Here is a 15,429-nt window from a genome sequence, read left to right on the forward strand (position 1 = left end):
CAAGTCTTGTCAAGGTACGTCTCAACAAGTTCTTCTCTCATTCTTCTAAACTAACGGCCTCGCTGACCCAGTCTCTACTCATGTACAGACTTTGTGCCAAAGTCTTCAGCACACATAAAAAAATCTTGTAACTCGCTCCTCATACCCTTCCATTCCTGGGGAACATCCTCTCCAATGCTAGCCCATCTTTTCTTAGGTAAGGGGCCCAAAACTGCTCACATTACTCCAAGTGCAGTCTGACCAATGTCTTATAAAACAGTACCAAGTCCATACCACCTCTTAGATAATAAGGAGGGCAAAACTGGACACACAACCGCAGAATTGGTTCAGAGATTTCACTGGATGAACTAAGACTTTACCTCAGAATGTTTAGCTAGAGCTTGCAGACAAAACGATTCAACCTTCTCACTTGGGACAGTGCTTAGACTCTGTGCATAAGGTAGGCCATTTCCTCCAAAGCACCACAGGCCACCCTAGAACATAATGCAATAATGCAAAGTAAGCAATGGCTTTTCACAGCAGCCTAAACATTCAGAGGAATTTATGATGATGTTGTATTGTCAAATATTGCTGTATGGTAGTCAGATCTATGTACAGCTTTCGGCTGGAAATAAAAGCGAAGGGAGTTATAGACAAAACACAATGTCATTCTCAGCATGATCTGCTTATTAAAGCTTTGAAAGATGGATACACTTAAAAAGAATTGTGAAATAGTGATTTCAAGAGGAAGAAAAGTCATAAACATTGAACAAGTGAATAACACTGAGGGACAACTGGTAAAGAGCACAGACAGCACAACTGCCAATTTCTCTGCCAACTATTTGCAATCGATGACTGATTTGTGACACAGTCGGTGGGATAGCGACAGAGGACCAAATAATGGAGCCCAGCAGGGAAAAGGTGGCTGTTGATTGAACGAGATGTGCAAAAGCAAAATCACTGTAGATGCCGGTAGGCTGCTAACATTTCTCCCAGTCTCCACCCACACAGAGACCTTCCCATCTCGTTCTGTTTCCAATTCCACTGCACCCTCTGTATCACTGCAGACCTGCATTATTTTTAACTCACTACCATTTAAAAAGCAACTCATGGTCCTGAAATATTAACTCTTATTCACTTTCCACAGATTCCTTATCCGTTGAGTATTTCTGTCAGTATCTTCAGCTTTCCAGCGTTTGAAATCTTGAGCTTCTGTGTAATTTCTAGCCACATTTCTCAGACAATCTTAGCCCTTCATATTTAAAGCTATTATTTTTATTTCCCTAAGCCAGAGACCCTAGTTCCATATTTAAGTAAACCAGACAGTATTATAATTTTCACCCCCTACCACAAGACTGTTAATTATTACTTAACCTTGTCATTATATATAACATGTAAAACTAAAGCCCGTAACCTCGTTAGCTTTTCAACCTAATAATCTGGGAAATTACTTTGAATGGATTCCATAAATTTGCTTGCCTAGATGTTACTACAAAGTTGCTTTATTCTTCATGTGACGATTAAGCTTCCCATGAGAACTGAACTACCCACAATATCCTGACTTACTTTGCCTGAGAAGACATTGACAGTTCAGGCTACCGCACTGCAGATGACGCTCATTTCTTAGTCCTGCTCAAACCAACTCTACATCTTGACTTTCAGATATTGGCCCTTACTTTCTAGATGACAACGTGGGACTGGATAATTCGGGCTTACCCTTTGTGCTGACAGAGCCTGATTGCTCTCCCGTAAAGCCAGTGAAGTGAAGTATTGCACACACTGATCCACTTCAGCCTGGGGCAGGGATGCCAGCAGGTTTCTTAGTTCATCTTCGATGTACGAATCCTACAATATAGAAACCGAACAGAAGTCTAAATACAGAAACATTTTCTTAGCTTTCTACTTGTCTTCACCTCTTTAATGTTTTATTTACACATCTTACCCACATGTTCATTTTGATCATCTGGACAACACAGTAACACGGGAAGCACAGTGACAATCAGAAGGACAGCGCACCAGCAACTTCACTTTCTTAGGAGGTTCAGCTTGTCTCTGAACACTAACACATTTCTACAGGTGTACTGTTAGAAGTATCCTGACTGGTTGCATCACGGTCTGGTACAGCACTTCAAATGTGCAAAAACGCAAGAAGCTGCAGAGAATAGTGGACTCAGTCCAACACATCATGGGAACATAGCTTCCCACCATTGAAAGTATCAACAGGAAATGCTCCCTCAAGAAGGCAATATAATCAAGGATCCCCACTACCCAAGCCCATCATCACACAGGAGACACTGAGGCCTGGAGTACCAGATCCACCAAGTTTGAGATCAGCTACTTCCCTTCAACCACCAGCACAACTCCAATTCCAATGCCAGTATAGCAACACTTCAATCACTTTGCACTAAAATAGCCTTTGGTCTTTTTTGTTCTAATTGTGTCTTTTCTTGTAAAAACTCTCTATAATTTACAATATACTGATTATTTGATGCTATCTGCCTGTAATACAGCTGTAACTAGGCTCATTATCACACCCGTGCATACGACAACAAACTCAACCTTGTAGCTCCCACATTCTTGACTACTGGTAACGTGTGAAGTTTCCATACTCCCCCTACGCCTGTCTGCATTTCCTTGGATGCTTCAGTTTCCTTCCAGATCCCAAAGACATGTGCGATGGTAGTTCAAAGTAAAATTAGTATCAAAGTATATTACCATATACAGTGGGTTCTGGTTAATTGGGTCAACAGTTAATCAGGGCAGCTGCTTATTTGGGACAACTCTTAAAGAATAAAAACTAATCGAGAAAATAGACCAGATTCCCTTCATTTATTTGGGACACCACGCCACTTTGTGAGGACAGGAGACAGTTGCCAAACACATCCCCACTCTCACAATGGCCACTCCAGTTAAACCTTCTTTCTTTCTATTGGCTCACTCCCGACGAGACTTGCAGTTTTCAAACGGATGCACACTGAAAGATGTCGACGTTTCACTCGCTACTTCAGTGACTCTGTTAAAAGAGGTTAAAATATCCGCAAATACCCCCACAGACTGATATGAATCGCTCTAAGGAAACCTATTCATCTGATAGCTTTACAAAGGTTGTACCTTGATTTGAATCCCACAGTCACGGACTTCAGTAACGAGTGGGACCAAGGAACCGATTGTGGACTTCAGGAAGGCGAAGTTAGGATAATATGCACCAGTCCTCATTGAGAGTTCGGTGGTGGGAAGGGTGAGCAAATTCAGGTTCCTGGCTTCCAGCACCACCGAGGATCTATCCTGGCTACAACACGTTGATACAATCACAAATAAAACATGCCAGTGGCCCTACTTCTTTAAAAGTTTGAGAAGGTTTTGTACATCAAAGGTTCTTGCAAGCTTCTATAGATATGTGTTAGACAAAATTCTGAACAGTGGCATCACAGAGCTCCAATGCACTGGATCCCAAGAGGCTACAGAGGGCTGGGGTGCCAGCTCCATCACAAGCACAATCCTCCCCACAGAGGACATCTTCAAGGTGCAGTGCCTCAGGGCAGCATCCATCAAGGACTCTTCACCATCTGAGACAAGCGGACTTCTCGTTGCCACCATCTGAGAGGAAGCAGAGCCTGAAGATCCACACTCAGTGATTCAGAAACAGCTTTTACCCTCCCCCATCATCAGATTTCTGAACAGTCCCTATTATTCCTACTTTTTGCAGCTTTTATTTATAATTTATTGTAATTTTATTACTTTGAACAAAAATACAACACACTTCGCATCATGTAAGATAGAGATAATAAACCTGGTTCTGATCTCCTGGTTCATCCATGATTTCTAGTTTGGGAGCATCTGGATTGACTTCTTTAGGGCACAGTCCTCTACAAACTTGCTGGTAAAGTCATGATTCCTTTAGGCTGGGTGCTGAGTCTTTAAATATGGACCGGTCTGTTGAGTCAAAAGAGTCACATCTAAGCTCATCTGTTTGCTCACACCAACACTGATTGACTTTCTAAACTATATCCTCACGTTTTAGTTTCTGTTTGTAGACAGCACAGGCTGGTGGTCTGATTTATCAGTGTGTATGTGGGGTTGGTTCGATGAGCTGTGCAGCTGTGGTCAAGGGCCCCTGGGTGGACAGAGACGTACTGGCGGTATTTTGTAACACTCTTGAAGCGGCCTGGTTGAAGTCACCAGCTTATGATGAAGAGGGCCTCAGGGTAAATCATTTTAAGGCTGTTGATTACAGATAAAGATACTGAAGCAATGCTCAACACAGAGCAAGCACACCAGACTGCCTCCCTAACAGGTACACCACTCGGAGAAACTTTGACAGCAGATTGTTGATAGGAAATATATACACTGATTACCCACACCGAGCATTTTGACGTGGCTTTTTTAAGATTAATTAAAAAGGAAAATTATTTAAAGAAATTAATGGCAAAGGTATTACCCTGAATCACCCAACATTCCAGGAACAGCCTCTAACCCTCTGCCAGTTTCTGAATGGACAATAGACCCATGAACACAACCTCAGAAATTTTTCTTTTCCCTTTTTATGTACACACACACACACACACCACACACAGACACAGACACACACACAGTCGCCGCAAAACAACAAATTTCATGACATATGCCGGTGATATTAAACTTGATTCTGAAAATTATGTCAGAAGACTAAATCCTAACCAAGTTGGAGGAACCTATTTAAATTTCGTAATTTGTGTTGTCCCTATACTAAGTTTATCTTGCTTTAGAGGATGGAGTAAGACCTGACAACTCCTTTATGCAGGGCATTCTGTTGTGTAATGTGCAAAGGCAGTGATGGAGCAAGGTTAAAGGCTAAATCAGCTCAGTTAATGCAACCTTTAACAAAACAAAGACAAGATGCTTCAAATAAGCATAGAATAAGGAAAGCCAACCAGGAATGCGCTAGAAGAATGAAGTCTGGCAGAAACAAAGGCATGGATTGGAGTTTCCAGGTCAGGTGATATTACCAGTGTGGAAATGGACACCCACAGAGTAACTGCATGATTCTAACATCCACACCTCCATTTCTGCACCACACCATGGCAAAGTTTCCCAGTTCAAGTTCAATTATCATTCAACAATACAGGAATACCCATGAATACAACCAAAAGAAACAGCGTTCCTCTGGGGCCAAGGTGCAAAACACAGTACTGACAGTCACACACACACAACACATATCAGACAGTGTTAAATAATCACACAAAAAATAATTCTGAAAAAAAATTGTTTTGAGTTGCTGCCGGACTTGCTGTGTGTTTCCAGTGTATTGTGCTTTTATTATGGAAGAATAACAGATTTTTTCCCAAGTTCAGTTTGTTTCAGTTCATACAAATCTTTTTGAAGAGCAAATATTAACAAACTCATCAAACTGTTGCCTTAATCTTCTATTGACTGAGGAATATCAATTATAGAAATCCAAAAGCAAAATCTTCAGAAGTAGATGCTGATATGAAGAGATCATTCCAGAAAAAATAAATCACCCGACTGGATTGAATATAACAATAAAGCTATTGACTATCCTGTCACAACTATCACCTATCTGGAAGCATCAACATCCTGGAAAAGGAAAGCTTGCATGAGTACCAACAAACTCAAACAATCTTTTATAACAAGAATTGTCAGATGCACTTATACCAGAACAGTGTTGTTGATCTAAAGCAGCTTTTCTGAAACTGCCTCTAGTCCAGATATGGTGCTGCTTCTGCTAAGTTGTCCTGTTTGGCTGGTAATGCTCAATGGGACCACAACTTCACCATCAGTGTAACTAACAGTGAATAAGCAGTAACATGCAAAGTATTTCAAAAGTATGTTAAGACATTTACCAACCTCAATTGACTTTGGTAAAGGAGGGCGTAAAAAGAAGCGTAGATCAATGTCTTTAGATCTGGCTAGCCCTATGCAAGTTTTCTGATCACAAGCCTGGGCCACAGTTCTGTACTGATAATCTGTAAAAGAAGAACATTTACCCAGGATTAACAGTAACACTTGGAGTGTTGGCATTTCATTATTCACCACAGACTGAACTTTTACAGTTAAACAGTGACCATTTATAGAGCAGAGCAAATCACAAAGCTTTTCTGTGCAAGGAATCACCTGTTATTAGGAATCAAACAGCATAGGAGGGCATTCAGGTGAGCCTTTGGAAGAACTTCTTTCTACATGGTCTAGCAAATTTTCCTATTTGGGATATATCCTGCTCACACTACCCTTTCCGGCAAACTGCCAATAATAACCATCCAAAGTACAGTGTGAAAAATATCACTCCCCAGCACTTTCTTTCAGACATTAATCCAAAATCTGTGCCCTTTGCTTGCTGACTCCTCTAACTGTACCCATTGCTGCAAATTTCCTCAAACTGGATCTCCTCCATTTGATTGCTGCCTCTATGAACAACCTCAGCTCTCACAAATGAACTCTTCTTATCCCTAGCATTGCCGAGTGAATGACAACTGATCCATCACAGGCAAAACCCTGCCGACCATTGAGCATAGCCACAGAAGGCAGCATCAATCAGCACGGACATCCACCATCCAGACCCTGCCCTCTTCTTGCAACTAGCATCGGGAAGAAGGTAGGTCCCACACCACCAGGTTTAGGAGAAGTTATTACCTTCCACCCATCAGGCTTCTGAACCACCGTGGATAACTTCACTCACCACAACACTGAACTGATTCCACACATCAGGCTCCTGAACCACCGTGGATAACTTCACTCACCTCAACTCTGAACTGATTCCACACATCAGGCTCCTGAACCACCGTGGATAACTTCACTCACCTCAACTCTGAACTGATTCCACACATCAGGCTCCTGAACCAGCGTGGATAACTTCACTCACCCCGGCACTGAACTGATTCCACAACCTACACTCATTTTCAAAGACTCTACAGCTCATGGTCTCGGCATTATTTATGTATTTTTTATTTGCACAACTTGGCTTCTTTTGCATGTTGGTTGTTTGTTAGTCTTTGTTTACATAAGTTTTTCATAAATTTTATTGCATTTCTTTATATTCCTGCAAATGCCTGAAAGAAAATGAATCTCAGGGCAGTACTGTCTATGGGGACAGAAACACACTTTGATAAGAAAATTTACTTTGACCTTCCTTTCAAGTATCAGCCCTTGCTGCCCTCTCCCCTCCTTTAGCTGCCAGTTTTTCTGAACCATGAAAAACCTGGACTGTTTAAAGTAAGAAACACGAGGATGTGAACATTTTAAAACATTTAAATAAAAGGGTACATTGATTGTTAAACTCTGATTTTTTTATCCACTGATCAGTAACTATGAACATGTGCTCAATGCTCTACCATGCCAGCGATATTTCTTTGCCAGGGCCTGGATTGCTTGCACTCGGACAGCTTTTAACGTAGATCGGGTCCGTTTTAGAAGCAGCCACAAATCAGACTCTTGGTCTTCCACATCTAGTTTCATGTAGTTCTCTGTAAAACACAAGAACTGTGACAACTGTGATTTATATACTTTAAAATATAAATATGGAACATGTCTACCCACTGCAATTTGTGTACTTATGAAAACAATTACTGAGAAAAAATTAACTATCAAAACAAATTAACAATGGATAACATTAATGATAGAATGTGCAACACCAACATCAGATTGCTACAGTGCAATGAATCATATCACCATGCCAAGGTACAGTCAGCCCTCCTTATCTGCGAGGGATTGGTTCCAGGACCCCTCGTGGATTCCAAAAAACATGGATGTTCAAGTCCCTTATTCAACCTGTCTTAATGTGGTGGACCTTAGGGCCTAGCGGACCTTATTTAACCTGTCTCAGTGCGGTGGACATTAGGACCCGGCATCAGACCTCCGAATGTGCAGTGTTTCTGTTCATGAAAATAATCATGATCATGATTGAAAATATAGTGGAAGTAATAAAGCGATCGGAAAGAGGTGAAACGCCATCGGTCATTGGAAAAGCGTTAGGCTACAGTCAGTCAATGATCGGAACAATTTTAAAGGATAAAGTGAGAAAGGCCCTGCCCCAATGAAAGCTACAATTATTACTAAGCAACGCAGTGGTTTAATTATTGGGTTTTGGGGTTTTGGGTTTTTTGATCCTCCACATCAACCAGACACGGAGGGAGAGCGAGCTCGGAAGCGGTCTGTCACTGGATCGAAATCAGGAACTTCTGTTCCCGAGCCCAGCGCTGAAACATACGTTTCTTAAGTGTTTTATATGCATAGAAAGGTAAAATATATACTATATACTAAGACAAATGTTTGACTGACTGACACTAAATAATACCAGATGTACCTGTTCAAACCTACTTAGTAAGAGAACTTGCAATTCTTTTTTCGATCCCGATCCACGATAAACTACGCACATCCTCCCATATACAGGCAGTCCCCAGGTTAGTATATATTATATATTTTACCTTTCTATGCATATAAAACACTTAAGAAACGTATGTATTCCAATAATTAAACCGCTGCGTTGCTTAGTAATAATTGTAGCTTTCATTGGGGCAGGGTATTTCACATGCTCCATTATTCTCACTTTAAAATTGTTAAGATCATTAACTGACTGTAGCCTAACGTTTTTCGAATGACCGATGGCATTTCACCTCTTTCCAAACGCTTTATTATTTCCACTTTATTTTCAATCCTGATCGCTTCCTGTCAATGGAACAGAAACACTGCGGGCGGTGGCTCCCAACCTCCGCTGGGTCCTAAGGATCGCCGCACTGAGACAGGCTAAATGGGACAAGTGGGGGCTGTGCTGGGTATGATAACACATCCTTGTACAGCAACCACATATTCACCACAGCAACGTGGATTCTAAAGGAAAAGTTCTAATGCTAAAACATAATCCAAAAAGCAAGAAAAATACTAAGACTTACTGACCATCCAGTGATAAGGAAAAAATACCAGCCGTTGCTTGGATTAGTCTCTTAACTGCCCTGTGCAGTTCCTTTCGCAGGTTTCTTGTAAATTCTGAAATATAATGAAACAAACCGTCAGCTGATTTTTGAAAAAGGACACTCAATGGCGAAACATAGGAAGCACTGAGAAAAGGGGCTGGAAACATCCAAAGACAAATCCTCTCCGAATTATCCTCCCAGTCTTCCATACATCCTTGCTCATCTATTGTTATCTCAGGGATTTCTCCACCTCTTTTTTTTAAAAGATAAATTTAAGGAATAAATCCTAACCTTTTCTGCAACAGCCACTTTCCAAGAACATCTTATTGAAAAAAAAAGTTATACTGACAAAAACCTTGACTGTTTCACTCTCTACAGATGCTGCCTGACCTATTGAGTATACCAAACACTCTCTATTTTGCTTGCTGTAGTTCATTTGATGTATCTGAGTGTATAACATGAGACATGAAGCTCTGGCCACCATCAGGCGTTAACTATCTGCATGTATAATTGCAAGTTGAGAGGTGAAATTGCTTATGCAGGTGCCTGAGGCCTGATGAAATAGGCCAAAAGTCAGCATGACTTCCTTAAGGGAAATCTTGCCTGAAAGATCCGTTGAAATTGTTAAATTGTTTGAGGAAATAACAGGCAGGATAGACAAAGGAGACTCCGTGGATGGTCAGAAGGACTTTGACAAGATGCCACACGAGGCTGCTAAACAAGGCAAGAAGATAGAACACTACTACACAATACAGGCCCTCAATCTGGAATTGCTCAACCCAACTACACCAGACCTGCTCTCTAGTCCAGACAGCATCCTGGTAAATCTCCGCTGCACCCTCCCTAAACTCCTGCATCCTTCCTATAGTGAAGTGACCAGAACTGAACACAATACTCCAAGTGTGACCTAACCAGAGCTACAACATTACCTAGTAGCTCTTGAACTCAAGTCCTCTGACTAATGAGAGCCAACACACTGTACACCTTCTTAATCACTGTATCAACTTGCAAGGCAACTTTGAGGGATCTATTGATGTGAGCCCCAGAATCCCTCTGTTTGGTCTAACCAGAGCTTTATGGAGTTGTAATTTTACCTCCTGGCTCTTGTCCCCCAACAATGAAGACCAACACACCAGACAACTTCTTAACCACCCTATCAACTTCCATGGCAATTTTGAAGAATCTATGGACATGGACCTCAGGATCCTATGTTCTTCATGCTGGTGACGGGAGATCCAGCCTGCACAGGCCAGCCCCCAACTCAACACGGTACCCAGAACCGATGCCTCCTCCGCTTGTGACAGGAGGACCTGGTTCATGCATCAACCGAGCCATGCAGCTCCCCTGCCTTCAGTCGCACTAATGAACCAGACTTCCCAGTATTTAGCATGACCAATGTCTAATAGGGTCTTGCGAACACATGAAAATGATTTAAGGCAATCATCTGCAGCATCTGTTAGACCTGGAGACCAAGCACACCGCCATCTTATCGTAGCCTGTTTTCCGCTATCCTCGCTGGTGAACACTGAAGCAAAGTATTTCCCTGCCTACTGTGACTCCAGGCTTGTTTCCTTTCATCCCTGATCAGTCCTACCTTCACTCTAGTCATCCTGTTTTGCACATAGGCGTAGAACATCGTGAGACAGAGCAGTAATGGTCCCACAATTGTACGGCAAGGGGAACAGACTGTTTCTTATAGATCATCATTACTTGGCATCTTATGTCGCAACTAACCTAATGCAAAGCAGCTAATGTCTGAGTGTGGCCCAAGTTTTCCTGTATGTCATTCTGTATTGCTTTATGGCAGTGGGTTGGGAACCAGGAACCAGCAGGTTTACAAGTAGATGATGGGTGTAACACGAATGTAAGGAAGGACAATGTAATGGTACAAATGAAGACAGAGTAAAGAGTTAAATTGTAACAGAGGCAACATTCAAAAGGGCAAAGAATGCAGGACTGAAGGTGCTGTATTAAAAAGGGCATAGCAGTCAGAATAAAGTGGACAAACTCATGGTACAATTAGAGATTGGTCAGTGTGACGTTGTGGGCATCACTGAGTTGTGGCTGAAAGAAGGTCATAGCTGGGAGCTCAACATCAAATGATACATTCTGTATTGAAAGGACAGGCAGGAAGGCATAGACAGTGGGGTGACTCTCTTGGTAAGAGACCTTTAGAAAGAATAGACATAAGGTCAGAGAATGTCAAATCTTTGTGGGTGGAGTTGAACAGCAAATGTAAAAAAAATTATAGGAAACATTTATAGTCCTCCAAATAGTAGCCAAGGTGTGGGGTGTTGATTGCAAAGGGATCTGGAAAAGGCATGTAATAAGAGTAATGTTGTGGCGACCCATTTCCTGGCACATCCGAACCGGCTCACAATTAGCCAGCTTTCCGGCTAAGGGAGATAGCCTACGGGGGTTTGCGAGCACAGAGCTTTGGAGCCTCTGCAGGTTGAGGGAGGCTTAAAAGTGAGGCTGAGGATTTCGAATAAAGCTTTATCTGCGACTGCAGTTACTGACTCTGTGTCGTAATTTTAGCACACCGCTGCAATGTCACAATTGTGATGGGGGGACTTCAATATGCAAGGGGAATGGAAAAATCAGATTGGTGTTCGATCACAAGAGAAGAAATTTGTTGAATGTTTATGAGATGGCTTTTTAGTAGCTTGTGCTTGAGCCTATTTGGGAAAAGGCTATTTTAGATTGGCTGTGTAATAACACATATCCTATTAGAGAGCTTAATGTAAAGATACCCTTAGGAATCAGTGATCATAATATGATTGAATTCATACTCCAATTTCAGAGGGAGAAGCATGTCACATGTATTATTGGAAAATATATTATGCATTAGCAGCATTCTATATAACCACGACTACTGAGTATTTACAATGCATTTATTCATTTACCAGATACATTGTATTCTTAGGTATATACTATGGCATTTAAGAATATCTGTGTATTATTAGCAGAAATACTATGGCATTTAAGAACACCTGTGTCTCATTAGCAGAAATGTGCTTAGCTGAAATGTACTCTATATATTATACAATAGAATGGCTTATGAAGAGATAACGGTGGCAGACAGGATGATACGAACAGGCAATGGAATGTTGAGGGAGGCTAAGGGAGGCTGACTGAGAAACAACTGTGGCCAGGAATGAGGCCTAAGATGTGAACTGGAAAGAAATAATGGTGGCGAATTAAGAGCTAGTCAAGAGCAATTGATTAGTTAATGTATAGGTGATATACAGCTATAGAATGATTGGATATGTTAATGCGATTAAGAAGATTGCTATAAAAAATGCTATGCACAATGATCGGCAGGCAATCAGTGACTTGCTCAGTGATTGTCTCAGCTTTGGTTTGAAAATTAAAGCTTAAAATTTCTTGAAGAATCTTCTGCGTCTCCTGGTGGTTTGTGAGAAACGGAAAAGCACGGATCAGTACTGCAATGGAATAAAGGGAATTGCAGGGGCATGAAAGAGGAGCATGCCCAGGTGGATTGGAGAAGACGGCACAGCAGAGATAGCTGAAGTTTCTGGGATTAGTTCACAAGGCACAGGATAGATATGTCCCAGAGAGGAAGAAGTTCTCAAATGCCAGGGGTAGGCAACCGTGGCTGACAGGGGAAGTTAAGGACTAAATAAAAGCCAAGGAAAGGGCATATAAGGTAGCAAAGTGAGTGGGAAGTTGGATGATTGGGAAGCTTTTAAAATCCAACAAAGGCAACTAAAAAAAGCTGCAAGAAGGGAAGTGATGAAATATGAGGCAAACTAGCCAGTAATATAAAGCAGGATACTAGAAGTTTTTTCAGTTACACCAAGAGTAAAAGGGAGGTGGGGTGAGAGTTGATATTGGACCATTGGAAAATGATGGTGGTGAGGAAGTAATGGGGGATAAAGAAATGGCAGATGAACTTAATAGGTACTTTGCATCTGTCTTCATTGTGGAAGATGCTAGCAGTGTGCCAGAAGTCCGTGAGCATCAGAGAGCAGGAGTGAGTACAATTGCTATTAGTAAAGGAAAAAGTGCAAGGCAAACTCAAAGGTCTTAAGGTGGATAAGTCACTTGAACCAGATGGACTACATCCCAGAGTCCTGAGAGAGGTTGCTGAAGAGATAACGGATGCATTGGTTGTGATCTTTCAAGAATCACTTCATTCTGGCATGGCCCTGGAGGACTGGAAGATTGCAAATGCCACTGCACTCTTTAAGAAGGGAGGAGGGCAACAGAGAGGAAATTATCGGCCAGTTAGCCTAACCTCAGTGCTTGGGAAAGTGCTGGAGTCTATTATTAAGGATGAGGATTCGGGGTACTTGGAGACTAATGATAAAATAAGTGAAAGTCAGCATGGTTTCTGTGAAGGGAAATCTTGCCTGAGAAATTTGTTAGAGTTCTTCAAGGAAGTAACAAGCAGGGTGGACAAAGGAGAGGCAGTGGATACCACTTAGTTGGATTTTCAGAAGGCATTTGATAAGGTGCCACACATGAGGCTGCTTAACAAGATAAAATCCTATGGGATTACAGGAAAGATTCTGGCATGGATAGATAGGCAGGAGGCAGCAAGTGGGAATAAAAAGGGTCTTTTCTGTTTGATTGCCAATGACTAGTGGTGTTCCTGAGGGGTCAGTATTGGGACCGATACTTCCACATTGTTTTTACATCGCTTTGTGGCAAAGTTTGGGAATGATATGAAAATTGATGGAGAGGCAGGTAGTGCTGAGAAAGCAATGCAATTGCAGCAGGACTTAGACAAATTGGAAAAATGAGCAAAGAAGTGGCAGATGGAATACAGCTTCAGGACATGTACAACAATGCTTTCTGGAAAAAGGAACAAAAGTGCGGACTATTATCTAAATGGGGAGAAGGTTCATACATCAGAGGTGCAGAGGAACTTTGCACAACTCCCCACAACGTAAATTTACAGAAGGCAAGTGCAATGTTGGCATTTATTTCAAGGGAATAGAATATCAAAGCAAGGAGATAATGCTGAGCCTTTATAAGACACTAGTCAGGCTGCACTTGGAGCATTCTCAACAATTTCGGGCCCCATATCTCAAAAAGGATGTGTTGTCATTGGACAGAGACCAGAGGAGGCTCATATGGATGATTCTGGGAATGAAGAGGTTAACATATGAGGAGTGTTTGGCAGCTTTGGGCCTGTACTCATTAGAACTTAGAAGAATGCAGGGGGATCTCATTGAAACCTACCGAATATTGAAAGGACTAGACAGGGTGGATGTGGAGAAGATGCTTCTTATGGTGGGAGTGTCCAGAACTAGAGGGCACAGCCTCAAAATTGAGGGATGACCTTTTTGAATAGAGGTAAGGAGGCATTTTTTTAAGCCAGAGAATAGTGAATCTGTGGAATCCTCTGCCACAGAATGCAGTGGAGGCCAAGTATATTTAAGGTATAGTTTCCTGATTGGTCAGGGCATCACAGGCAGGTGTGTGGGGTTGAGTAGGATCCAGAATCAGCCATGATGGAATGGCGGAACAGACTCGAAGGGCTGAATGGCCTATTTCTGCTTCCATGTCTTATGGTTTACATTGTTTGAGGAGTTGTAAAGGTTGTGCTGCCCAGCTTACCGGATGATTCAGATCCTACTGTGATAAAATATCTTGATGGAAGGGCAACACTATTTTTAAAAGGTAGGTTTTGAGCGGAGGGAGGGTGGTATTCCCGGGAGTACTTAAATAACTACAGAATCAATCTATATACAAATTTTATAGGCTTGATCTTTCACAGTAAGATGAACGAGTTTATAAGTCTCACCCTGCAACCCTCGCTGTTCCAGTGGAGCAGTCTGGACATAGATGTACGATTTCAGTTTCTCTCGTTCAACGGCCTGTGTGTCAAGGGTCACATTATCACCTAATGCCAGAATTTCATAGGTAAGATATATGCATCCACTAAAGGAGACAAAAAAAGACAATGTAATTCACATCAACAAAACACAAACTTCAAGCTGTTTCTAACATTCACGTCTCCTTTGCCTACATAAGATTGGAAACAGAAAGTTACTGAGTATTGACAAGCACTGCTTTTGGCCAAATCCCCAACTACATGAACAGCCACAATTAGCAAGTCCAGTTGGCTTGCAACTGAAGTAAATGACAGTAAACAGTCAGAGGGTAATACAGCACAGAAACAAGCCCTTTGGCCCAACTTGCCCATGCTGACCCAAGGTGTCCACTTAAGCTAGTCCCATTGGATCAAACACAATCTGACTAAACATCTCAAATGATAGCAAGGAAGGAGGAGATGAGACAACCATGCTGACAAGGGAAGTCAAAGACATCATAAAAGCAAAAGACAGGGCATATAATATAGGAATATTTAGTGGGAAGTTTTTGTCAGATATATAAAGAGTAAAATGAGACAAGTGTAGACATCGGATTACTGGAAAGTAACACTGGAGAGGTAGCAATGGGAAACTAACAAATGGTGGATGAACTGATGATGGGAGTTGAGTCAGTTTTCACTGTGCCAGAAATTTGAGTGTGTTGGGGGGGGGGGGGGCAAAAGAGAGTGTAGTCATTATTA

General features: G+C 41.8%; 1 protein-coding gene across 9 annotated transcripts in view; it reads right to left on the minus strand.

The window, feature by feature from the left end:
- The window catches only part of serac1 (serine active site containing 1), a 69,803-nt gene that overhangs the window by 35,811 nt on the left and 18,563 nt on the right, over positions 1-15,429 (minus strand). For 2 of the 9 annotated variants that reach the window (XM_059986572.1, XM_059986573.1), the window contains exons 3-8: positions 14,659-14,757; positions 8,866-8,955; positions 7,305-7,436; positions 5,824-5,942; positions 1,696-1,824; positions 360-473 (exon numbers count right to left, since the gene is read on the minus strand). In XM_059986572.1, the coding sequence (XP_059842555.1) occupies positions 360-473; positions 1,696-1,824; positions 5,824-5,942; positions 7,305-7,436; positions 8,866-8,955; positions 14,659-14,757 (683 nt within the window). Of the gene's footprint in view, positions 1-359; positions 474-1,695; positions 1,825-5,823; positions 5,943-7,304; positions 7,453-8,861; positions 8,956-14,658; positions 14,796-15,429 lie in introns of those variants that run through there. The other 7 variants (XM_059986569.1, XM_059986568.1, XM_059986571.1 and 4 more) reach the window with 6 other exon arrangements.

This window comes from Hypanus sabinus, chromosome 12, assembly GCF_030144855.1.
Source record: "Hypanus sabinus isolate sHypSab1 chromosome 12, sHypSab1.hap1, whole genome shotgun sequence".
NCBI classification, from domain to species: Eukaryota; Metazoa; Chordata; class Chondrichthyes; order Myliobatiformes; family Dasyatidae; genus Hypanus; species Hypanus sabinus.